This window comes from Perognathus longimembris, chromosome 17 (assembly GCF_023159225.1).
Source record: "Perognathus longimembris pacificus isolate PPM17 chromosome 17, ASM2315922v1, whole genome shotgun sequence".
NCBI classification, from domain to species: domain Eukaryota; kingdom Metazoa; phylum Chordata; class Mammalia; order Rodentia; family Heteromyidae; genus Perognathus; species Perognathus longimembris.
This window is the reverse complement of record NC_063177.1, coordinates 51,747,970-51,771,681: the sequence shown is the minus strand read 5'-3', so window position 1 is coordinate 51,771,681 and position 23,712 is coordinate 51,747,970. Positions and strand designations below refer to the sequence as shown.

The window sequence follows — 23,712 nt, the reverse complement described above, 5'->3', positions numbered from 1 at the left end:
CAAGAGCAAGGGCAGCTACCCAGTGTTTGCCGGGCCTGGGGAAAAGAGCTGGGATGCGGGACCCAGGATCTAATGCATTCACAGCCACCAGCTCCGGGCAAGCTAGTCTGTATGCAGCACCACCAGTAAGTCATTTAGGAAAATTACCACTTGAGGGAAACTTTCCACTGATGAATTTCTCTTTTGAAGGATGGAGAAAGGGGTGTCAGGTGGGAGAATAAATACAAAGCCACGTTCCACAAACATTTCCAAGTAACTGGAGCCTGCAGCCATCTCTTAGTGCTGTGCCCTGCCCCGCCCCGCCTGGCCTGGGTGATTCACCTCTGACCTGTGAATGGAAACAGATCGGGTGCAATCACCTTAACAGGTGAAAACACAGTATTTCAGCTGTGTGGGAGCCCGGAATCTTGGGGAGACTTAGAAGGGAGATCAGATCTGACCTTAGGAACCTCCTGAAGATCTCTGCTTAGCCTTCTAAGCATAAAAGCAGGGTGGGGGGCAGCAGAACCATTCCCAAGGGCAGTAGAGCACCCTGACCCTGGCACAGGTCGGCTCGTGAATTAGCCCCAGCTCCATCTTCCTCCTCCTCCTCCTCCTCCTCCTCCTCAGTGTACATTTGGGAAGATCCCAGGACACAGAAGGACCTGTTTTATAAGACCCGGTGGGACTGAATCCTAACCCCGAGGGCATTCCTGCAAGGAGGAGACCAAGCACACACACGTTGGAAAGGTAGAAAGAGGAGCGATCGTAAGGTGCCACCCTAGACAACAAGCCATAGGCACAGGAACCCGGAGTCCAAACGAGGGTTTGTCCCCCCACTTTGTGCTGAGGGCTGCGGGTCTGATTCCAGGGTGGGAACTGGCGGGCCTAGTTCCCATGGCCTCAGCCACGCTACCCACCGCTGGATGGTGGCTGGGGGGAGGAGGGGGGGTTGTGTGTGTGATCACTTTTCCTTTTAATGCTCAGGAGCACAGACTGGCCTGTCCCCTCCCCTCCCCCAGAAGCTCAAGGTGCACCGAGAAGCAGCCAGTACCCTCAAGACTCCTCAATTGCAGCTCTTGTGTGGGCTCATCAGAGAAGCCCAGATGAAGATGCAGACCTTGAGCTGAGGCTAATTAAGGAACAGGTGTCCCCTGCAAATTAGCCAGCGCTGGAACTTGGCAACTGCACGATTGGGCATCTGAGTGACGGAAGATAGAAGGCGGGGGGGGGGGGTGGGGGGCGACTGCTGAGATCTTCAGGACAAAAGGGGTTGAGGCAGAAGGTCCAGCCCCCGTCTGCCGAGGGCCTAATGGGGCAGAGTCCCGCTCTGAGGGCTCACCAGCCAAACGTGGCACCTTGTACTTTCTCTCTCTCCTTCTTAAAAAAGAAAAAGATGAAATAGAAAGCCAACAGACAGCCTATCCTCTTGGGTCTTCCAGTCTAGCCCATATGACATTATAAATTAGCTGGCTCCTGAGCATTTTCCAACCCCCAAATGCCATTGATCAGTTCAAACCCGGTCTCTTTTCAAGGACTCTTGTCGCCCAACTCATTATAGAAGGCTGGGACACCAGTGGCAGCAGCCAAGCGTGTTTCTTAAAAAAAAAAAAAATCAAAGAGTAACTCTTTGATTTCTAATGAAATCTTCCAGCGGATCTCTGAGAGTAACGTCCAAGACAGACCTGGGAGGGTGCAGCAGGGGCCGCTCAAAGCTCTTTCTTTCTGGGTCAGCGAAATTGCTGCACCCCACGGCAGCCTTACTGGAGTCTTGACGGACACGGCAGGCAGTGCTTGGCCACTGCTCTTTTAGAATGTTCTGGGGGGTGGGAGGGGGTGTCTACGGCTTAGCAAGGCCGCCTGTTCTGCCGTGTCCCCTCTGCTGACGATCAGGTGCCAAATGTCCAGCCGTCCCTGACCTCTGCTGACATAGGTAATAAATCCTCGAGCTGGGGATAGCTGTACACCACGGAAATTTTTCCTCTCCAAGGCCAGAAGCCCAAACTCTGGCAGGGCAAAAGGCTCCCAGCGGCACAGCACGGCGCCCCCCCCCCCCCCCCCCGCCCCGCAGGACGAAGCCACGCCCAGCACACGCAGGGCTGGGCGGGAGTCACGTTCCCTAGCTTCTGCCAGAGGTGAGACCCAAGGACAGAGTGGGATGGAACGCTTCCGCTCTGCCTCCTGGCCCTCTGTCCCCTCAGAGGCCAGAGGGACACCCACTCTTCAGAACCCGGGGGCTGGAGATGTGGGGAAGGCACCGGGCAGCCTCAGGAAGGCTGGGATGGTCCAAGGTTGGACCGCGGCAACGCCAAGGCTCAACCCCTAACGGGACCGGAGGCTGCATCTCCTCCTAAGCGGTACGGACATGTTTCTCCCGTTCCTGACAGGCTGCCCCGTGTTTAGCTGTCCCGAGGGGGAACGTGGGAGGGAATGTCAACATCACAACACAAAAGAAAGAAAGGCAGCTCCAAACCTGCTTCCCGGTCACCACATCTCTCTGTACATTTAAGCCAGAGGATTAAAACGAAAAACTTGAGTTTGGTCCAAACCAAGCCCCCCCCAACCTTGAAGAGGTTGCGAAATCTCCAGGTCCCGCCACCTGCCCGTGTCGATCACAGCGGCCCTCAGCCCCGCAGTCCTGGCTGGCTGTCCTTCCTGCCAGCCTCGTCCTATGAAAGTCGTTGAGTGAGAACACCGACGCGGCCAGACGCTGCTTCCACTCGGCCACTCGAGCCACACAGCTCCACTTCAGGCTTTTTCTGAGTAGTTTACTGGAGATAAATCGGCTTTGAACTGTGCTCTTCAGACCTCAGCCTCCTGAGGATTACAGGTGTGGGCCATTGGCGCTCAGCTTTTACTTTGGTTGGTGGTACAGGGGTTAGAACTCAGGGCCATGTGGGTGCTAGGCTAGCTCTCTACCACTTGTGCCACCCCTCCACCCCCGGGCACCTCTTATAAGGAACCAAGTTACTGGCGTCACCCTAAACACAGGGATCTGTGTGGGCTGCTCACAGAACACAGGACTTGGAGGGTCCGAGATCTAGGGTTCAAGTGAAGGCAGCCACATGCCAAGTGTCCAGCTGAGCTGTCTGGCCTGGAAGGCATTTCAGATAACAATGGGAGGAAAGCTTGGCCTCTAGGGTTGCTCTTATTGAGTACCAGGGGTTAAAAGTTAATTGGGGTTAAAAGCAACTCAGCATGAACCCATTCCTAATTGAGCTTGCAACCTGCCCTGGAAATGCAGTGACGGAATGCTCAAGGATTCTAGTTGGACTTCTCAAGTGGCTGTGCACAGTTTGGTCTGAGAGATGCTCCTATCTTGCACTACGGCATTTCAGTGGATGTATCCACTACAAGGAAGTGAGGCTCTTGGGCAGCGTGGGACCACAGAAGGGATGTGAATGTCAGTCAGGTCACAGGGAGAGGGCGGGGATTTTGTCCAGACACCCGTTAACTGTGAGCCCTGGAGAGTCGGAACTTCCCAATGCACAGAGAGGAGCTATTCCCCAGACACAAGCTCTGGCTGCCTGACCCCACACCAGGTTACCACATCACAGCCCATCCATCCTCCAGGTATCCCACGTCCTAGAATATGGGACTACCAAAGCCAAGCAACGCGTGGCTTGCCACATGTTTGGATCATGTGTTCCTCTAGCTTCAGCCCTCCAAATAGCTGAAAGTACACACTACAACACTGCTTTTTGTTTGCCACCCATTGCGTTCCCATGAGTTCAACCATGGCCCAACCCTCTTTGAGAGAGACTTGAAGTGCATCCCTCGCAAGCACAGGGACCAGTCACCTTGCAGAAGCTGACTGCCAGGAAAAGCGAAGAGGTGCTGGCCCTGGAAACCACATCAGCAGCATGTGCACCAAATCCCACGAACTCTGTCACAGTGCCTTGGCCAAAAACTCTAGGACAAGAGGCATTGTGCCATGTGAATGAGGGTATCTTGCTCTGCAGGACTGGATTTTACTGGAAACTGTAAGGATATTTCTGGAATGATCTTCCCTGGGGCAGCCAATGAGCAGTGACTCTGTTGAAGTCTGGCTCAACGATGAGCTCGAGAATAGAGGAGTCTTGGAGAACTTATGACCGGATTTGCGTGGACACGAACCCAACCATGATTACCTGGTACAGGAAAAGTAGGAGGAGGCTGGGAGGCCCGTGAAAGCGCTGACCCACCCACTCTGCAACGGCAACTCGTGTCTGCTAAACGCCTTCCAGCAGGCATGTGTGAAGGAGACCGCCACACCTCCACATCCCTGATTCCATGTGGCCTTCGCCTGCCTTGCACCCGGAAGACACCGGGGAGGTGCACGTAGAACAGTCTGGAAGACCGGAAGAGTCCGGCGATGGAATGACAGTTGATGCCAGGGCTATCTACACAAGTGTGCTCGTTGAGCATTCCACATCCACTGTATAAATCTTGCTCTTATCGCTTCCTCCAGCAGAAAGCACTCAGCCCGCTCTGAATGGCTGAGTGGAGAGGTGACACGCCTGCAGTTCACATCAAGGGCAAGGCTGTGCTTGCTGGAGGAGGCCGAGGCCCACGCAGGGGCAAAAGCAGATGATCAAGATTCAAGCAGGGGGCGCTCAAAAAGGAAAGAAGTCCAAGGGACCCTATAGGAGTTCAAGAGCTGGCCAGGAAGGGCCTTCGTCCCCACCTGGTTACGGACGTGGAGGAATGCTGGGCACCCGCGTGGTACAGACGGGCTATACGGGGACGCCAGGGCAACCCCTGCTATGGTGCTGGTGGAAATGCGGGGAGAACCAGCTCCTGGGGAGATCAAGGAAGAGTGGCTGCTCTCTAGGAGGGGGTACTGACTCTGGGAAACCCTGCATAGGGAGGGTTCTAGCTGCTGCAAGCCTGGAATGTCACTCCCACAATGCCCACCCAGGCTGCTGTGTCTGGGAAGGGCATGGAAGAGAACCGAGCTGGTTCCCCTGGAGTGGAGGGAACATGTGCTCTGGGAGCTGGCAGCCTGGGGTGGTTATGATACGGGCTGTGATACACAGGGCTCTCGGCTTCCTCTGTGCCAGTTCTAAGAAGGACGGGGGAACTAAGAGGAAGTCTATGGCCCCCAACATCAGCGTCGATTCCTGAGGGCCTGTGCCCACGGCTGCTCCCTCACAGACAGGGCCCCGTCTGCAGGAAGACCCATCAGAGGCTCTAGAAAGGCAGTTCTTGAGTTCACTCTCATTACTCCCCAAAACACTCAATGAAAAGCCGCCCCTCAGTGTTTGACACTTTCAAACACATCCAGATTCCTTTCTGTAATCGTTCATCACCTCAGCCCCAGACTACAGAATCTGGACAAATCCCACATTACATACAGTTAAATCCTCCACCATAGCTCCCCAAGCTTCTTAGCAGCAGCAGCGCGAGGGCTGCCCTCTGAGGAGACGCTGTCGGTAGAGAGGCAGACCTTTGCTTTCCCCACAATCTCTTCAGACTTCCTCCCCAGGGCTGCCTCGTGTGTGAGTCCCTCTGGGGTGGGCTGGGCTGGGCGGCCGTGACCACCTTAGCCTGTTTCCTTGCCCTGTCTTTGGAGGACAGGACTGCATGTCTGTGTGGTGTTTCTCAGCTGAAAAGCCAGATGGCACCTGGTGGTGGGCTGAGTTCCAAGAATTTGATGCCAGAGCTACAACCCTTGTGGTTTGGGGGAGAAGATAAATATTGTGGAAAACCCACACAGTCATTTGCTTAATGATTATAAGCCATCGGGGTTTATAAAGGAGGGCCGGCTCCTCACATGCGTGGCAGAAAGAGATGAAAGCTAGCTCCTACGGGCCCAGGTGGACAGCCTGGAGAAACAGATCCAACCGTGGAAATGGCACCTAGAGCAATTCTCCGTTGGCTGAGGAGGGGGTGGTGGGCTGCCCTGAAGTCACAGCTTCTAATTGCTTCTCCTCCCTTCAGCTCCCCAGCCAAGGGTACTCTAGCGCTTGCTGGGAGGAAACTTCCATCCTGGTAGTGAAAGGCAGAGGGGAGGGCCAGCTAGGTAGGCAGTTGGTCTGGCTGGGGGCAGTAGCTGCTCTAAGAATAAGGAAGGCATTTGTGCTGACTCTGTCTACAGGCCTTGAGAGGACAGCTGAGCAGAAAGTGGACTTGCCATTCAAACTCAAGGATCAACCCTGCTTGAAGTCTAGATGGAGTAGGAAGGACACGCAGCCCCTACCCAGCATGAGATCCTGATGAGCCAAGTCGCTACATGATCATAAAAGTCCAACTAATGCTGTGGTGGGGGAGGAGGCACAGAAGGAACCCCGTGGGCCCAGTGCAGAGCAGGGGGCCATGGAACTGGGAGGTAACGCAAAGGCACACCCAGGCCCAGAGCCCTGCGGGTGCCCGGCGTGCCCGGAGGACGCTGCCGGTGGGGGTGGGCTGCAGGCAGCTGGGACAGAGCCCGCCGTGTGGAGTTTAGGTTCTGCCTCACGGAGAGGGGCTTCTGAGGGGCTCCCAGCAGGGAGGACGGCAATTAGATGATGGAGAGTCAGGCCTGAGTCACAGAAACGGACAAGTCTTACCGCGCGGGGCCGTGCTTGCGGGGGTGAGGCGCTGGGCTGGCCACAGGGAGGGGGTCAGGCACACCGTCCCCCACACCCCTGCACTGTGCCCAGGATCCTGGCAGGACTCCTTTCTCCTCTGGGGCCTGAGAGGGACTTTAAGGGTGGGGGTGGGGTGGAGGGGAACATTTAGTTTGTCCTGGTGAGGGGATTGAAAATGCTGATCCAGGAGCCTGCGGGGAAGCAGCGCAAGGGACCCACACCTATACACACCTAGGGCCTGCTCCAGAGAAACCCCCCATGGTGGGAGGACAGCCACACCCCCTTTCTTTCCAGCTCTTCCAGGCTTAGATGCAAAAGGGAAAAACTTCTGGGGCACCACTGGCCTGGATTACCGGCTCTCAACTTTTAGCTACTAACATTTGGTTATCCACACTGCCTGTCAGAGAAGAGTGAGACAGGTATTACGATCTCACATAAGAATGGGTCCATGCCAGCTTGGCTGGCTGGACCAGTGGCCAGCTCAGTCCTGACAGTTTCTAAGAACAAGACAGCTCCAGACTCCAGAGGACCAGGTGAATGGTCAAGGGACGGCTCAGAGACCTTCCGGGCCATTCATCTAGCCTGTTGGCAACTTTGGAGAAGGGTGTCTACACCTTACCACCCAACTGTGCAGGTACAGCTGGTGGTGGAAGATATAGATGCCCTGAGGCCTGTACCCCCTGTTTGTATCTCTACCAGTCAGAACCCCACTGCTCTGGGACCTGGGGTCTGGCTCTCGATCCTTTGCCCCAGGAACAGCAGGAGGGAGGGCTAGCGCCCTCTCTCACCTCGAGTGCTTGGCACTGGTGCTCTGCTTCACGAGAGCCAGGTGATCGCTCGAGAGGCTCTCAGCCTCCTCCCTTCCTCCTTCCACACTCTCGGGGCAGGAAGAGCGACGGGGGTGGGAATGGAGGGAGGGAGGGAAGTCAGGTGCCCAGGGCATGGGAGCCCTGCAGGGAAGAGCGCACAGGCCAAGCTGGCTCCACCTCTTCCCTGCTGACGTCTGACCTCGAAATAGATTGGGGACTGAGTAACCTTGGAGGCAGGGAAGGAGGGGAGCCAGCATATCAAGCTGGCTGATTAACAAGCTCTGTTAACCTGGGTATTAGAAATCACCCTAGTGGCTGGGTGCTGGATGCTCCCGCCTATAATCCTAGCTACCCATGAAGCGGAGATATGAGGATCATGGTGCAAAGGCAGTCAGGGCAGGAAAGCCCGTGAGAATCTTATTTCCAATTAACCACCAGAAAACCAGAAGTAGAGCTGTGGCTCCAAGTGGTAGAGCACTAGCCTTGGGCAAAAGAGCTCAGGGACAGCACCCAGGTCCTGAGTTCAAGCCTCAGGACTAACGAAAAAAGAAATCACTAGTATTCCTAGCTTCCTTCCTAGCTGGTGGTCAGCACAGAATGCCCTGCACGTGGGCTGGCACGTTGTGGGGTCTGGAGTCTCCCAAGCCGCAGATTTATGGGAAGCCAAGAGCATCACTGGGCAGGGACGGGGTAGTCAGGGAAGACAGGGACAGGTACTGGTCACCCTCAGGTGGAATAGTACCACCCTGCCTTGGCTCCAAGGACACTCAACGTCTGCAACAGCCTGTGTGGAGCCAGGAATCATAGCCACCTGCTGCTCTGGACCACCTTCAGTGTCCGCTCCGGGGTTTCTCAGTGGCAGCCTTCAGTGGCCACTCTGGGATTTCTCAGTGGCCCAGGCTGGACACTTGTGGACACACTGGCCAGTCCCTTTCCTGGAGTCGCTGAGCACGGTCCCAGGTGGCAAATAGTTTTATAAGGAAGACCAGAGTGGCCTCTCTCTGGGACTGGGGGCTAGCAAGAATATTACTACTGCAAAACACAGATTCCTGGCCTCATGGCCTTAGAATCTGCTAGGTAAGGCCTGGTGAGAATTTTTTTTTTTTTTAATGGTGCCAGGGATTGAACGTAGGTCCTCACATAATAGGCAAGTAGCATGCTACCACTAAGCCACTTCCCCAGGCCTCAGAATCCAAATATCTGTGTGTATGTATGTATGTACATATGTACGTACATACGTACCTACCTACCTATATTTGGTGTCTATACTGGAGCTTGAACCCAGGGCCTCACACTCTTGTTTAGCTTTTTTGCTCAAGGCTGGTACTCTATCTACCACTTGAACTACATCTCCATTTCTGACTTTTTGCTGATTAATTGGAGATAAAAGTCTCTCCTATTTGTCTGCCTAAGCTGGCTTCAAACCTCCATCTCCAGATCTCAGCTGCCTGAGCAGCTAGGGATTATAGGCGTGAGCTACCAGTACCTGACTCAGAATCCATATTACTATTATTATTTTTTTGGCCAGTCCTGGGCCTTGGACTCAGGGCCTGAGCACTGTCCCTGGCTTCTTTTTGCTCAAGGCTAGCACTCTGCCACTTGAGCCACAGCGCCACTTCTGGCCATTTTCTGTATATGTGGTGCTGGGGAATCAAACCTAGGGCCTCACGTATATGAGGCAAGAAGCACTCTTGCCACTAGGCCATATCCCCAGCCCCCAGAATCCATACTCTTAACAAGGGCCGAGACATTGTTGGTCAGCGGCCTGGGAACCAGACATCGAGAAGTCCTTGGTCTAATCTGGGAAGTCTTACTGGAGACAGTTTATCTGTAGAAGTGAAGATACTGGAACTGTGTGGACATTTCAGGCCAGAGAGGCCTGTTGGCCTCGGGCCCCGTGAGCTCATCCCATCAAGGTTTCCAGGGACCTTCTCGATTGGTGGCTAAGGCGGTTCTCGCCATATCAAACTAAACATGCCTTCGGTGGCTTGTGACCCTCCCTTGTGGAGTCACACTCTCGACGCAGCATCTGCGAAGTGTGACACCCTTGCCACACTTCCCTCTGCGCGTGGAGGCTCATTAAGATGTACCTTTGTTTCCTCGGTGAATCCAGAAGACTTCTAGAGCTCATGCTAATTAATCACACGGCATCATTAATATGCACCCTAATGGTTCAGCTCTGCATCGCAACCCTTCCTACCCATGCCCCACACGGCGCTTAATCCCTGCAGGCTTCTGTGGCTCCTCCGGCCCCTTCAGGGACTGGGGTGCCCTGGAGAATGCATGCGGGGGTTGACTTGAAGCCAGTGTGTCTCGCTGGGACTCTGGCCACACTGAGGAGTGCCGTTATTACTTTAGAGCGAGTGCTTTATGTAATTAAACAGTTGCAGCCAGCCTGGAGTGCTAGTAAGAAGGGCATCAGGTTCTGCTTATAATACATACACTGTGTCAGAAAGGATCTTCAGGGACGATCCAACCTCCCACCACCCAGCAGGGCCACCAAGTGCTTGGAACCATCTCTGGGACAGAAGAGGGAAAATAGTTTGGCATATTGTTTTCATTCTAGTTAGCCCCATATATTTAACTACGTTCTATGTTATTCTAGGATTATGGAAAGATTGCTGGGTTGTGCTGACGGTAGGTGGTTGTGCTTTTGTTTCTCATGAGATAAAGCAAAAACAAAACAACAACAACAAACAGGTAGGAAAGGATATAAAAGCAACGAGATAGCTCCTTAAGGAGCGCAAAGCCGTCACTGGTTTACGGTGGAACCCATCTGCAATCCCAGCACTGGGAAGCTGGAGGAGGCCTTCAGTTTGGGGTCAGCCTGGGCTACCCAGCAAGAACCAGTCTCTGAAAGACTAGAAAGTCATTTTTAGCTCTTTGCTCAGCAAGTCCGCTTGGGACTCGGCTCTGGCGGGAATGGCAACATTCACGTGTGCACATGCACGCACACAGGTAGACGAGGGGCAGAGGCAGGGCCGGGTGGATGGCTGAGGGGGCGAGGTGCACCGGGATTTTATTCCTGACCGCACGGCTCACAGGCACGGAGCGTCAGGCTCAGGGTCTGGCTGGGATCTGTGGGAAGCATGTATAAAAATGGTCAGGAGAGGCACAGTGCAGAAGGTCCCCGGCAGGGATGAACACACCCCATGGAGACCTACTTGGAAGCTCCCCAACCAAAGAAGCCAGTTCGTGAGTGCGGGCCGTGGGTGGAGGCCACAGCTCCACAGAGCATGGCTAGCTTGGGTGTGTGTGTGTGTGTGTGTGTGTGTGTGTGTGCCTAGGAGTGGGGTGGGGACAGCCCCGGTGTTGCCCTTTGGGTGGGCTGCTTCTCACGCCCACTCCAGCTCGGCCCCTGCCGTGCTTTCCAGCTGGACTTCGGGTTTTGCTCTCTGGCTCTGCACAGGCCATGGGCTCCTTTAGTTCTATTTATAACTGCTTTGGTTTCACAGAGTAACATGTTAAACCCACGAGGGAGTACTTAAGGGAGACGCGCGGCTCCTCCTTCTGTGAGGTATGGAAATCCCATACGACAACCACTCAGCTCGGTTTTGTAGGCTTGCATTTGCACATATTAGGATTATGCTGGGGTGGAGGTGGGGATGAGATGATGGCACGTAATTTTTTTTGGGGGGGTGGGGTGGATGTAGGGCTTGAACTCAGGGCCTGGGTGCTGTCCCTGAGCGTTTGCCTAGCTGGCATATAAAATCTTTGGTCCCAGCTGGGCCCTCGGTGGCGCACGCCTGCAATCCTAGCTCCTCAGGAGGCTGAGATCTGAGGATCGCAGTTTAAAGCAGGCCTGGACACGAGCGTCTGAGAGACTCATCTCCAATTAATCATCATAAGGCTGGAAGTGGAGCTGTGGCTCAAGCGGTAGAGCGCCACCAGCCTTGAGACAAAAAAAAAATTAAGAGAGTGTGCCCAAACCCTACGTTCAAGCTCCAATTCCCGGTGTGAACCGGGGAGTGTGGTACGGAAACACACGAGCAACCAGGGAAACCAAGCTGCCATGGGTCCAAGTGCCTGGGAGTGAACAGGTTCGCTTGGGGCAAGTGCTATCTGCAAGGTTGTGTTCCTCACTCTCCACACGAAGGAGCGGGTTATGGCCATCTAAAAGGGCCAGAGAGGCACCTCCCCCTGCTAGGCTGAGCGGGGGGTCGGAGTGGTCTACCTGGCCCAGGAGCTGGAACACAATCCCCATCACCCTGAGGGACCCTGAGTAGCACGGTGAGTAGCTTTTGAGGCTGGGGAGGGAGCAGTGGGGTCCGTACAGAAGACAGCACTCCTTGCTGCTTGGTGACCCCGAGCCCCAGAACTGGCTTCAGCTGACAGGGCGGAGGGATGCACAGGGAGTAAGCACTGTCCTCGGGGCTGCAGCATCAGGTACTGGCCATGGGAGATAATAGATGGTGGGCTTGATTCCAGCGGAGAGGACCCATGTCCCTATGCGCCATTAAAAATAAAAACAATCCTCTCATTGCGCAGGAGGAGGGGACATGGGCCAAGCACTCAGAAGCTGGGTGTGACAGAGGGGGAAGCAGTCACACAGTGGCTCAGGGAGGGGTTGCCTGATGCCCTTGGAAAACACAGGGCCTCTGGGGCAACCCAGTCAGTCCAGGGAGGACTGGAGGCTGTTTGGGGCCACGGTGAGGCTGCTGGGCTGCTGGAGGCAGGTGAGGGCTCAGGGATCCCATGCAGATGGTGACAGGTGGCCTGCATTTCATTTACAAAGGGATGGGAAGCAGGGGATGTACCCCAAAACACAAGGTCACTTTCAAGAGGAGATACAGACAGCTCCCAGGGATAAGTTTAAAAAAAAAAAAAAAGACAAAGAAAAACACAGGCCTGTCCCTGGGTTATTGATTTCTCTTGGAAAAGAAAGAGACAAGCCAATCCTTCCACATGTGTCACTCCAATCCGAGTGTGATCACTGGAGGTGGGCTCACTCAGTATTTCAGTACTCGGTGAGCAGGCACCTACGTTTCCGCAGAGTGGGGAAAAAATCCATTCTTCCTCAAGAAGCAAGGGACGAACTTGCCCCCAAGCTCCCCGGCTCTGGCGGCCCCCTTCCATGGACAGGGGAAGGATGACCAGCAAAACAAACCCAGCCCCCTGGAGCCTTCAGAACAGACTGGGGTGAAGCCACCAAGAGATGGCTGGGAGAGAGGAGAAAGGACAGGAAAGGGGCTGGGTGTTCCTGGCAATCCAGTCCGGTGTGGGGGGGGGAGGGGGCAGTGTCACCATCCTTTCAAGGAAGCACCTGAAAGCCCCAGCACCCTCCCCAATCTCGGCCCTATCCCTCTCCTGCTTTGCTATTTCCAGGAGGGACCAACCTGTTGGGACACAGACAGTTCACTTCCTCTGTCAGAGTTCATGTCTATTCCTCCCAAGCGAACGCCCACTTTTCCTGCTTTGCCAGGCCCCATTTCTTAGCAGAGTCTACTCTGCAAATCTGGGGGTATCACTGCTGCAGAAAATAGCCTGAGTGTGCAAATATCACAGGGGAGTGCAACACCATCACCCCAAGGGTGCCCATATCTTGTGAAGTCACCGCAGCTCCTCAGACTTGTTGCTCCGTGTGAACTGTCCCTCCTCACCGGTCTTGAAGGCCTCTAGGCCACCTCCTGCCCCAGAATTGGTAAGAATAAATATTCAAGAGACGGCAGCGGTGACCCACTTATTAGCAGATGCCACAGCCACAGGGCACAGAGGCGGAGGCTGGAAGTACAGAGAGAGCATGGCGGGGGAAGAGAATGTCCTTGGGAAGAGGTGCCCAATTCCAACCCTACTTGAGTCACTAGGATAGGTCAACCTCAGTACTTAGGAGTGAGGGACGAGAGACAGATGCCCAAATCCACAGCGAGGAGGTGCTCACCAAGCTCAGGTGCGCAGTCCCAATCTCCTGAGAATGCCGGCCGGACACCATGTGCGTGAACATTGCCCCCACCCCCACCCCCAGTTAACACCAGGCTCTAAGGACAGACAAACAGGCATTTCTTGTCCATCAACCTGCACAGTACAGCCAGGGTCACTGGACAAGCAGAGCACATGGATCTGAGTCTCCATAACTGGGACCCTGTCCCAGCATGCCACGGTCTCTCAGTCTTGGTCCCTCCCACCTGCCCTCCCCTCATAAAATGAAATGATACTGTGTACTTGGGTGTGTGACCAGGAAGCCTGAGAAACCTGGAAGAAGTCAGTGGTAACACGGAGGAGAGGAACGGAGCTCAGGAGGAACTTCTCACCCTGGGCAGCCCTGCCATGTGGGCACACGACGCCCTTCACAAAGGGGGTACTTTCTCCTTGAGTGGGCCTGTTTTAGGGAGAGACCACTGGTTAAAAAAGCACGACTGGCCTTTTGTTTTAAGCAACAAAGGCCACAGTTGTGGCGTGAGTCAAGAGCCAAGGAGGCATCAGAAACCATGATCTCCTGCAGACCCAATGGACAAGGCCTTGGTGAAGGCCTGGAAGGACCCTTCCCACAGTAACCTTAGCTGAATCTATGAGTGGCCATTCTCTAGGAAGAGACTGGTGGGCAGAACTCCCCCGTGCTCCAAGCTCTTCAAGGGGGTAAGGGGAAGGAGGGAGGGAAAGATGCCCTCGATCTATAGAGAGGCCAGATACCTACAGACTGCATCTTTGTACCAGAGCCACCTCTGCCCGTGAGGTGGATCTCCCAGCTCCTCAAGGGTTCAGGGTGACCTTGGCCTGTCCCAAGGCAGCCAACAAGGGCCCCCCTGCTCAACAGGGCCAGTTTGTGGCCGCGTCTCCAGCCAGGATAAGCCCTGCTTTGCCATCTGTGCTCTGGCTCCGTTGGGCTGATGCCTGCCCACCAGTGAGTAGTGGATATCGCCTGCTTTTCTGAACAAGAAGCTTTCGGCACTCAGGGAGTCTCCAGAGCTCCGTCGGGGTTTCCTTCTGACACTTGCTGGAAGAGGGGACAAATCTGGACAAGGGGTGGAAGGCTAGGCTGGGTGATGTCAGCCCTGGGGCAGTAAGAGTACCTGACCAGGAGACAATAGCACAGCTCTCAGGCCCGGGGACAGAACCCAGTTGCACGCCACTTCCCAGAGGCCCTTGGCTCCTGGGCCCTGCAGGAGAGGAAGGAGAGAAATGCCACATTCTGACTTTGTTCCCTATCACAACCAGGCCAGAGGCAAGGTTACTCGCCTGACAGGGTTGGGCGCCTGACACTTTCTCATTTCATCCTTCAAAGGAGCAGGAGGGCTGGGTGGTGGGGGCCTGAACCTCCACAGTCAGCTGACGGCAGATCCCGATGAGCACTCCCGTGGGCCCTAATGACAGGGCCCAGGTCACTGCCGGCTCCAGCTGTGGCAGCCAGCCCCGATATCCAAAAGCCCAAGTGAGGCAGCCGGAAGCTTGGGGGACCCTCTGCTGGCAGCACCCTTCCCTGTGACCACAGCAGGAAGGAGGAGGAGAAACTGACTCATATCAGCTGCACAGGGAATCACAGGAAGTGGCTGGGGGTCGGGGAGGAGGAATTTTCCACTTGTTAAGGTCAAGGGCTTTGGGAGATGACTGGGAGCTGCTGGGAGAGAAAGCTCCCTTCTTGTACACAATCATGCTGCTCCACACAGGCTGGCCTGGGGTCGCTAATACCCCAGACATTGTCTTTCTCTGTGTGCTTCTCGGGAGCGTTCTTGGGAAGAAAAAGCAGAGAGGGTTTCCAGAGGACTTTTTGAAAATTAAGCCACAATATAAAAGCCTGTATCTTTATCCCACAGAACATACTGCCCCAGAATAGCAATGAAGATGCAGTTAGTACGAGACCTTCTTAAAGATGCAGTTCAGGAGGGCAGCATTTACCTGAGACAAAAACAGAGTCTGTGCACAAGGCAGGAAGTTGCATTCGATGTACCCCCACCTGCTCCCTGCCCTGCTGAACATTTAGGGTGGAGCCTGGCTCGCTGTAAAGTCAGAAACAGCTGGTGGTGCAAGGCTCACTGGCACCCCCAGAAGGCATGTGCGTGGTCTGAAGGTCAGTGGTAAGGGCCGAAGGAAGCTGCTTGCTGGACTCTGGCTCCCCTTCCCCCCTGAAAGGAGAAGGAGGGTCTGCAGAGAGAAGCGAGCCCCCATGCTGAGAGTCAGCAGGCTCAGTGCTCTAGAGGACCAGAAACTATGGGGGTCACACATAGCGCCATAAGACTGCTTCCAAGATGAGGCGCAGGCCTGTCTGTCCTGAGTTGCTCAGAACTAGGTAGAAGAGTGCAGACAGAGAAAAGCCCCAGGGCAGCCAGAAGTCCTGGGATGTGGGGAGCGGGGGAACTGCAAGGCGAACCATGGGACCCACAGCCCAGAGAACAAGCTCCAAAGGGACAGTCTTCCTGTTAATGCTGCAGCCTTGGCCACCCAGGTCTGGTGTGTTTACAGACACTGGGGTAATTAGCTCCATGAATTATAAGTGCAATATCCAGGAGATGAAGGCAGTAATGAATGCCCGTCTCCATTCTATTCAGTCAGAGTTATTGAGGCTCAGGGAGAGCGGCTTCTATCACATGGAAGGTTTATAGGCACAAGTTAAGGGACAATTTAACAAGACAATAATAATGCTTCTGAATAATTTACCAAGCAAATGGCAGCAGCCGATACTCTGTACCTATGTTGCCGGTGGGTGGGGGAATGTGCCAGACAGGGTCTACAGACTCCAGCAGCCTCCCTGGTGAGGACTCCCTAGAGGGCTGGACTGGCGTGGTTCCTCCCCGAAGCCCCCTGGGTCCTCCTGTCCACCAGGCAGGAGGAGAGGAGATTCAGAAGAGCCTTATCCTTTTGTGAATTTTGTCATTTGAAGTATGTTGAAAGGCTAAGTGGCTAACAAGGCTCTAGTGCCGTGGGCCCCTAGCCTGCCTCTTTGGTCCCAGGCCCACCCCAAGGGCCAAAGAGCACCAGGCAATGAAACCTGCTGCCCACTCCCACCAGGCCTGAGGTGGCAGGACCAGAGACACAACTTACTACAAGACTCACGCCAAGCCGTCCCTGAATTCTCGGAGGAGAAATGCAGACTACTGACACACTGATCTCGAAATAGAGAGGGAACAGATCTCTGTGGCCTAGGCCGAAGGACTAGAGAGAAGGGAAAGGCAAAACCCATTCATTCAGTGGCCCTTAGGGTTACCACGTCCAAAGTAAGGACACAGTTGGCAAAGCCTTATGGAAGCCTTTGCCAGGATGGGACTGACCAAGTCGAGAGGTCACCACTAGAAAGGCTTGGCTCTCTGTCCTGGCCTCTGCTTCCCTTTTCATAACAGCTCAGTAGCCACCTGTCAGACTATAGCCCAGCACACCTCGATGCCTGCCAGGGCTGGGGAGGACCAAGAGGAGACAGAAAATATTAACAGATGATGCAAAAGCTGAAGGGAAACATTTCTGCACCCCATCCCTGCAGCAGGCAGAGATAAACAACCGCCTCTGGTATTGTATTTTATTACTAAGGCCCGTCTGGCGTATTATTCAGCTCCACCCCAATCACACCAAGACTGAGCCTGGAGATTCATCATCTTTAGTCCACAGGGAGGTGGGGAGACAGGAGGAGGGCTGGGCTGATCCCTCCCTGTCTGCAGAGCCTGTCTGTGGTCAGCATCAAACTGTTAGATGGATTACTCGTGTGTGTGCTGGTACTGGCGATTGAACTTAGGGCCTGGGTGCTCTCTCTTAGCTTTTGTGCTCAAGGTTGGCACTCCATAGCCAGAAGTAGAGCTGCCCAGGCTGGCTATGAACTGCCACCCTCAGATCTCAGCCTCCTGAGTAGCCAGGATTAAAGGTGTGAGCCACCAGTATCTGGCAAGATCAATCCATCTTGCCTGTCCAGTCAAGAGACCCAACTCTACCTAGATGTTCCTAAGCTGGCCTGGAGTAAGAGCAAGATATGGAAGTCTCTGGAAGGTAAGATATGGCACTCTCAGGGCTTTGCACAGTGCCCCTCAAACCCTGAGCTAAACCGCCCACAGTGCTCACAGATGCGAACTCCAAACCATGTCTGACTTTAAGGCCTGGTCGTCAGGACACGGGAGACAGTCTTTGTTATACGCTCCATTTCCCATTAGGGCCCCGCAGTGTAGAGGGTGCGGGCCTTCCTTTCTGGGGAAAGTGTTCAGCCAGGAAGGAGAGGTGGGTTAAACACCACCGGCCACTCACCAGGTAGATGCGGTAGGCGTCTATTCTGCGCAGGGGCCCCCAGCACAGGTCAGTGTCGTTGGATTTGGTGTCTTTCTCCACATCACAGGAGTCATTTCCAGCAGCACTGCTGAGAAAGCAAGGGTGGACTGAGACTCAGGGTGGCTCCCCATTTCATGGGAAGAAACAGAAGTCACTCCCCATAAACATAGAGGGCTGCTGTGCCAGCACCATTTCCCAATGACTCAGGGCCCGGGGGATGATGGGATTCCAAGCCATCTCACATGGCAGAAAGGGACAGCAGTGCAGGGCGTGCTCTTAAGGACAGAGAGCGCGGCTGGCTGAGGCGTGTGTTAGACAGGCCCTCGAGTGTTCTCATTCCTCAGGCCAAATGCATGGGCTGGTGCTTGTATAGGGGACCCTCTGCCCTGGGGGGCCAAGGAGGACCACTGGGCCATGGCCGGCACAGCATGGGGGCTCGCGGGGAACACTCACCAGGTCACCTGCATGAGGGAGAAGGGCACAGCTGCGGCATAGATGGCCAGGTCCCCATACAGGTAAATGATGATGCAGAAATAGAATAAGTTGACCCCCACTGAAAGCAACAAAGCCACGAGTTAGGGAGCCAGAAAGAGATGTTTGTGTTCTTTTTTGATGATTAAACCTTTAGCTCTTTCCTAGCTTTCAGTTCTCCAAGCCATGTGCTTTCTACAAAAGGTAGAAAAAATGACCCCAAAGTCCTGGTTCTCATTCTGGCTGGTCAGAGAGGTTCCAAATTTAGGAAGAGACAGTGTGTGAGTGTGTGTGTGTGTGTGTGTGTGTGTGTGTGTGTGTGTGGTTTGAACTCAGGGCCTCACACTTGCTAGGCAGGCATTCCACCACTTGAGCCATGTACCCAGCCCAGGATTCAGATCTAGACGAGGAAGAGTTAAGTGAAAAATTGGCCAGCCCAGGAGGAATGAGAGGCGCTTTCACACTAGGTACAGGCTATGTGGAGGAAGAGGAGAGACACGCTAAGTCAGGAGCTTGAACCCCAAGGGCCCCCCTCTGAACCACGGAATGGCTCCAAGACAGAGTGCAATTAATGAACTGAAGCACAAGCTGGGTGCCAGTGGCTCATGTCTGTAATCCTAGCTATTCAGGAGGCTGAGAGCTGAGGTTTGAGGCCAGCCCAGACAGGAGTCAGTGAGAGAGTCTTATCTCTAACTAATCAGCAAAAAGCTGCGACTCAAGTGGTAGAGTGCTAGCTCTGAGCACAAATGCTTAGAGAATGTGCCCAGGCCCTGAGTTCAAGCCTTAGTTTCAGTACACGTGCACATCCCCCAAACCCCCCCCCCCAAAGTACAGAGAAGCTGGTGGAACTGGAGTGGCACACTGAGGCTACAACTGAGAGTGTGAAAGGCCCCTGCATTCTCAAGGATCCTGACCTCAGACTTAGGCTCCACTGAATGTGATTTATCACCCAGCACCTGGCGGCCCGGGTTGGCCTGGTGTGCTGCAGAGAGACAGTGCTGGGGAAAGGCTCCCCTTCCCGTCCTATGAGAAGAACCAGCAAGGGACAGGTGTACCACACCACCGAGCTCCCCCTGTAGAGGGGAACCTTCATCCTGCTCACTGCGCAAGGAGCCTGCACTAGAAGCCAGAAACACGGGGCTCGTGCCCTAATTCTATCAGATAGGTTTCTCCACTCTGACAGGTCCCTGAACATCTCTTATCTTGTACGATGAGAAGAATTCCACCTGCGCCATCTTCTTTTTGTGACTCTAACTGTAAGGATCGGAGCAGAGGCTCTGAAAAACAGCAGCCAGGCTCTACAGCCTAAGGGTTATGGCCCCAGACAGTCAGTCTCCAACTCCTGTTCAGAGGAATTGCTCAAGTTTTGGTTGTCACTTGGTCTCAGGTGGCTGTTTTCTCTGAGACCAGTAAGAAAAATGAAGTGACAGTTCCCTTCTAATCCTGGTGGCTCAGAAGAGCCTTCAGGATCCCCAGGGGAAAGCCTGGGACATGTCACTCCTGGGTTATCTGAGGTCAGTTCTGTGCCTAGGAATCTAGGGGGGAAAAGATCAGGAAAACATGATTTTCTAAAGGACCCACAGGGCCTGGAACCTGCTTTTTTGAACATGCTACTTGGGATGTCCTTCCCTGACATGTGAGAAATGGGCTTGACGTCCAAGTTCAGTGACCCTTGGGGCTGTTTATGCCCCAGACTCTGGATGCATCTCCACTTTGCCTTTCTGCTCTCTGTGAGGAGGCACTGACTCCTCCCTACTGTTTCCCTGCCATTTGTCACCAGCTCCAGTGTTGGCTGTATATACACTGCCTTCGGCCCTCCTTGATCAATAAAATTTCATTACTAGACACAAAGTAGGAAAATTGATGAACTTCCTGAGAGGACATCAATGACTAGGCTTGGTATTTCTAATTACAAGAAATGACTGGGGACCCCAGAGAAGCCCTTTGTGGAGGCCAAAGGTAAAGGTGACGATCTGGCAATCTAGGTTACGAATAGGGCAGAGTGTGAGTCTATATACCAACTCTACTGGAGTGAACTGGTTGTATTTGAGGAGTTCCGACTACCACCAGCAGGAGGCGCTGTATAGCCCACAATGCCCAGGACAGGATGAACCCCTACCCCCATAAACCCACAATGAAGAGTTATCTGGCCCAATATCACCAGTGCAGAGCTTAAGAACCCTGCCAGAGACAGCAAAGAAGCTCCTCTAAGTGTGGGGCTGCCACCACACAAATGTGCCACTTCCTTTTAGATGTGGGTAAGCTGGGCGTCTGCTCCATGGGGGAGAAAAGACAAAGCACTGGTTCCTAGAATTCTTACAGAAATCAGGGCAGACAGCAGAACACAAGGATGAGAAAGCAGGCTTAAAGGTGTACATGCTCCCTCTACTGTGTACCTCATCTCCCAAGCTTGCATTAGAAGGGGCCGCCGCGGGGGCCCGTCAGGAGGAAACGCTTTCACCTCTTGGTCTAGTGAAAGGGGAGTGAGAGAAACGGAACAAGGAAAAGGCACAGAGGTCTAGCTGAATATTGCCAAGTTGTTTTTGATGAATTCTGGAAATCCTCTACAAAGCTGATTCCAGGAGGGAGAAAAGGGAGGTAGTGCTAAGCCTTGGGCAGCCTGTGCCAGTAATCACTTCTGGATGGATCAGATCATACCGCTGATGACAAACCGAGTGGCTAGTGTCCCAAAGAGCAAGCCAGTGTCTGCAGTTCCTCCTACCTCTAAGGGAAGTACAGTCATATTCAAGACCAGGTACGACCCAGGAGATACACCAACGGTGGCCTTGATAGAGGGGCGCAATGTCTTCTAAAACAGCTATAATGGAAAGCACTTACTAAGACTGCTTGATTCTCCAGGAAGCAGAAACAGGTAAGTCTGGGCATTAAACATGAAACTCTTAAACAGCTGGTCTTCAAAAAAAAACACAAAACCAAGACTGGCCACAGTTACACGATGCTATCTACGGCTGGCAGACCCAACCACCTGACACTGGTGGGTCCCTGCAGGCTGTAGCCAAATGCCAGCCAGGAGCAGGCAGAGAGGGGAAGCAGCCAGCGTGTGTCATCCTGCTCTCCAGGGCTGAGCGCCCACATGGCAAGCATGGCCTGTGCTCCGAACGCCCTCTGCTGGCGACTTGGAGCACACACCCAGGCGTGCCCAGGGCGCTTCCTCCCACGGTCCAAGGAGGGTTGTTGTCCCAGACAGGACAGAAGCAATCAGCAAGACGCAAAAAACCCCCCGATGGCCTCCTGGGGCTTCCTTCTTTGGAGAGTGACACGGGACCCCCCCCATTAGCTACTTCTTTATTCATATCATGGACAGAGGAAAACAAACAAACAATAAAACAAGGCAGGCCTCTCAGCAGGTAGGTCATCTGCTCCCCTCCATGGCACTGGCCTGCCCCCTCCCTAGTCAATGTGGGGGACGCATGACATAGATCTGGTCTGCAAGGAAGGTTTAAGTCGCCCTTTTCCCCGTGCCCCACCCCAGGGCAATCGTTACCTTTATTGAAGAACATGGAGGCCATCTGTCCCATCTCCACACGGTCTGTGATTTCAAAAAGGTTGGGAGATGCCCGTCTCTCTGTGGGACGGAAGGAACAGGGCGGGAAGTGGGTCTTCACTGGAAAGGGCTCCCAGAGGGGCTGCTGAGCTCTGTAAATTCCTCTCGCCCAAGGGAACTCCCAAGGGGCTTAAACTCTTGGGAAAACTTCTTAAGGATAACTGCATCAAGCATTTCGAGTCCTTTTGCTTTTTGGAGGGTGTGTGTGTGTGCTGAGGATGGAACTCAGGGCTCTGGCACATGCTAGACAAGCATTCCACCGCTAGCTGCACCCCCAGCTACCACCCTCCCCCCCCCACCGACATTTTCTCTTTTGCTGGATCCAGGGATTGAACTGCGGGCTTCTCACTTTTCAGCTTGCTTGCTCAGCTGGCACTCTACCACTTAAGCCATGCCTCCAACATGGATTTTTTTTTTTTGGCTGGTTAAATGGACATGGAAACCTCGAGAGCTTTTCTGCCTTGGCTGGCTTTGAACCACAAGCCTCTGGATCTCAGTCTCTGTGAATAGCTAGGATCACAGGTACAGCCACCAGTGACTGGCTCCCAGATCTCTATTTTTAAAGAGAATTCAGGGATGTTCCTTATGGGGAGAGAGGGCGATCAGGGCCCCGGACCCTGGCCTGGCTGAAGCAGCCGTGAGATGGCGTGCACGAGGGGTAGGGGGGAGGATGAAGCCAGACACCCCTATTTACTCCAGTGGGTATAGTGCATAGAACAGGACATTCATTCATTTCAATTAAAGTAGAGGCGGTGGGAAACTGAGGCCCAGCGCTCAAATAATGTGCTAAACTACAAATGTTAGGAGAGGCAGAGCCAGCAAGGGCCAGGCCAATGACCAGGCACCTAAAGCTCGTGCTTTATTTACTTTCCCCTGCTGCCCATCTCAAAACTGATCCCTAGGCAGGAAATGCCAGAGATGTCTGGGAGGAGACTCTCCAGGGCCCTCTCCATGGAGAGGGGCCACTGGGAAGCCCGAGACTTACGCACGGACAGGATAGGCCGTTTCTCTGCCCGCTCGTAGTTGTCCTGGCTAAGGACATCACTGTCAGAGGCCGTGGAGGAGTCTTCATCATCTTCCTCCTGGCAGACAGAGGGTCAGACGAGGAAGAGAAACACAAGGGAAGAGAATGAGTGCACAGCCCTACAGAACCGCAGGCAAGGGGCAGCCATCGCCCTCACCCTTTCTTTCCAGGTATCTGATTAGGAAGCTCTCAACATGTCTGTACGGTCACATCAACATTAGAAGGTTTCTTAGGACAAAGGTTTAAAATGGCCAAGAGAGCCAGGTGGGAGTGTGCGGGCCCAAGGCCACGATGTTCAGACAGGAGACCCTGCGTTTGTTCAGGCCTCGCTGCCAGCCAGCTGCAGCTCTGGGAGCGGAGGGAGCTCTCCAGGCACGGGGAGGAGGAGCAGGCCGCTGAGCATGTACTGGGGACACAAGTGACTGGAGGTCCTGCAAGGAGACAATGGCAACACGCACCTTGTGGGTTTCCATCCTCTTCCAGCGGAGCTGTGCGTTGGCTGCGGCCATAGCCTCCATCACAAAGGTGGTAGTCACAAAGCTGGGGGTGGGGTGGGGGGGAAGGCATGTGTTAATTGCAGGGAGGAGACTGCAGGAAGTACCCACAGCATGGTCTCTTCTGAAAGCTTTCCCTAGAGGAATTCTGGGAAGGGACTTTTTACTGTCACTGGCTACCTTTAGGATGTATTTGTGATGCACAGGAAAAGGGGGTGTGAAGTAAGCTGAGGAGAAGGAGGCTTCTCAAGGGGAGCTGGAGTTGAAGAGGTGCAGTGTCTGGAAGGGGCCTGCTGGGTGCTCTGAGTTGGGAGGGGAGGCTGATTCACAAGGGCTTCCCAGAGCTTCTGGAAGGATAGGAGGCACTCCCTGCTAGGGCAACAAAAGTGGCCAACTCCCAATTACAGACACTAACGCAGCATGGATAAGTGAACTGGACTGCAGTTCTGGAATCCATCCCATTCTCTTTGGCAGGACTTTTACTTTCAGAATAATGTGGCTACTATTAAAATAAGCTTACATTACTGTGGCCCGAATCTAAAGGGAGGTAGCACCAGACACTTTACCATGACGTTGGGCCAGAGTGAAGAAAGCAGCTATTCTTCCTGTTATGGAAACAGTAGGCTGGGCACCGGTGGCTCAC

At 54.0% G+C, this 23,712-nt stretch overlaps 1 protein-coding gene across 1 annotated transcript in view; it reads right to left on the bottom strand.

The window, feature by feature from the left end:
- The window catches only part of Tmem104 (transmembrane protein 104), a 49,327-nt gene that overhangs the window by 15,762 nt on the left and 9,853 nt on the right, over positions 1-23,712 (bottom strand). Inside the window, exons 4-8 of the mRNA XM_048365698.1 lie at positions 23,034-23,115; positions 22,537-22,633; positions 21,492-21,572; positions 17,969-18,068; positions 17,495-17,603 (exon numbers count right to left, since the gene is read on the bottom strand). Of these exons, the coding sequence (XP_048221655.1) occupies positions 17,495-17,603; positions 17,969-18,068; positions 21,492-21,572; positions 22,537-22,633; positions 23,034-23,115 (469 nt within the window). The remainder of the gene's footprint in view (positions 1-17,494; positions 17,604-17,968; positions 18,069-21,491; positions 21,573-22,536; positions 22,634-23,033; positions 23,116-23,712) is intronic.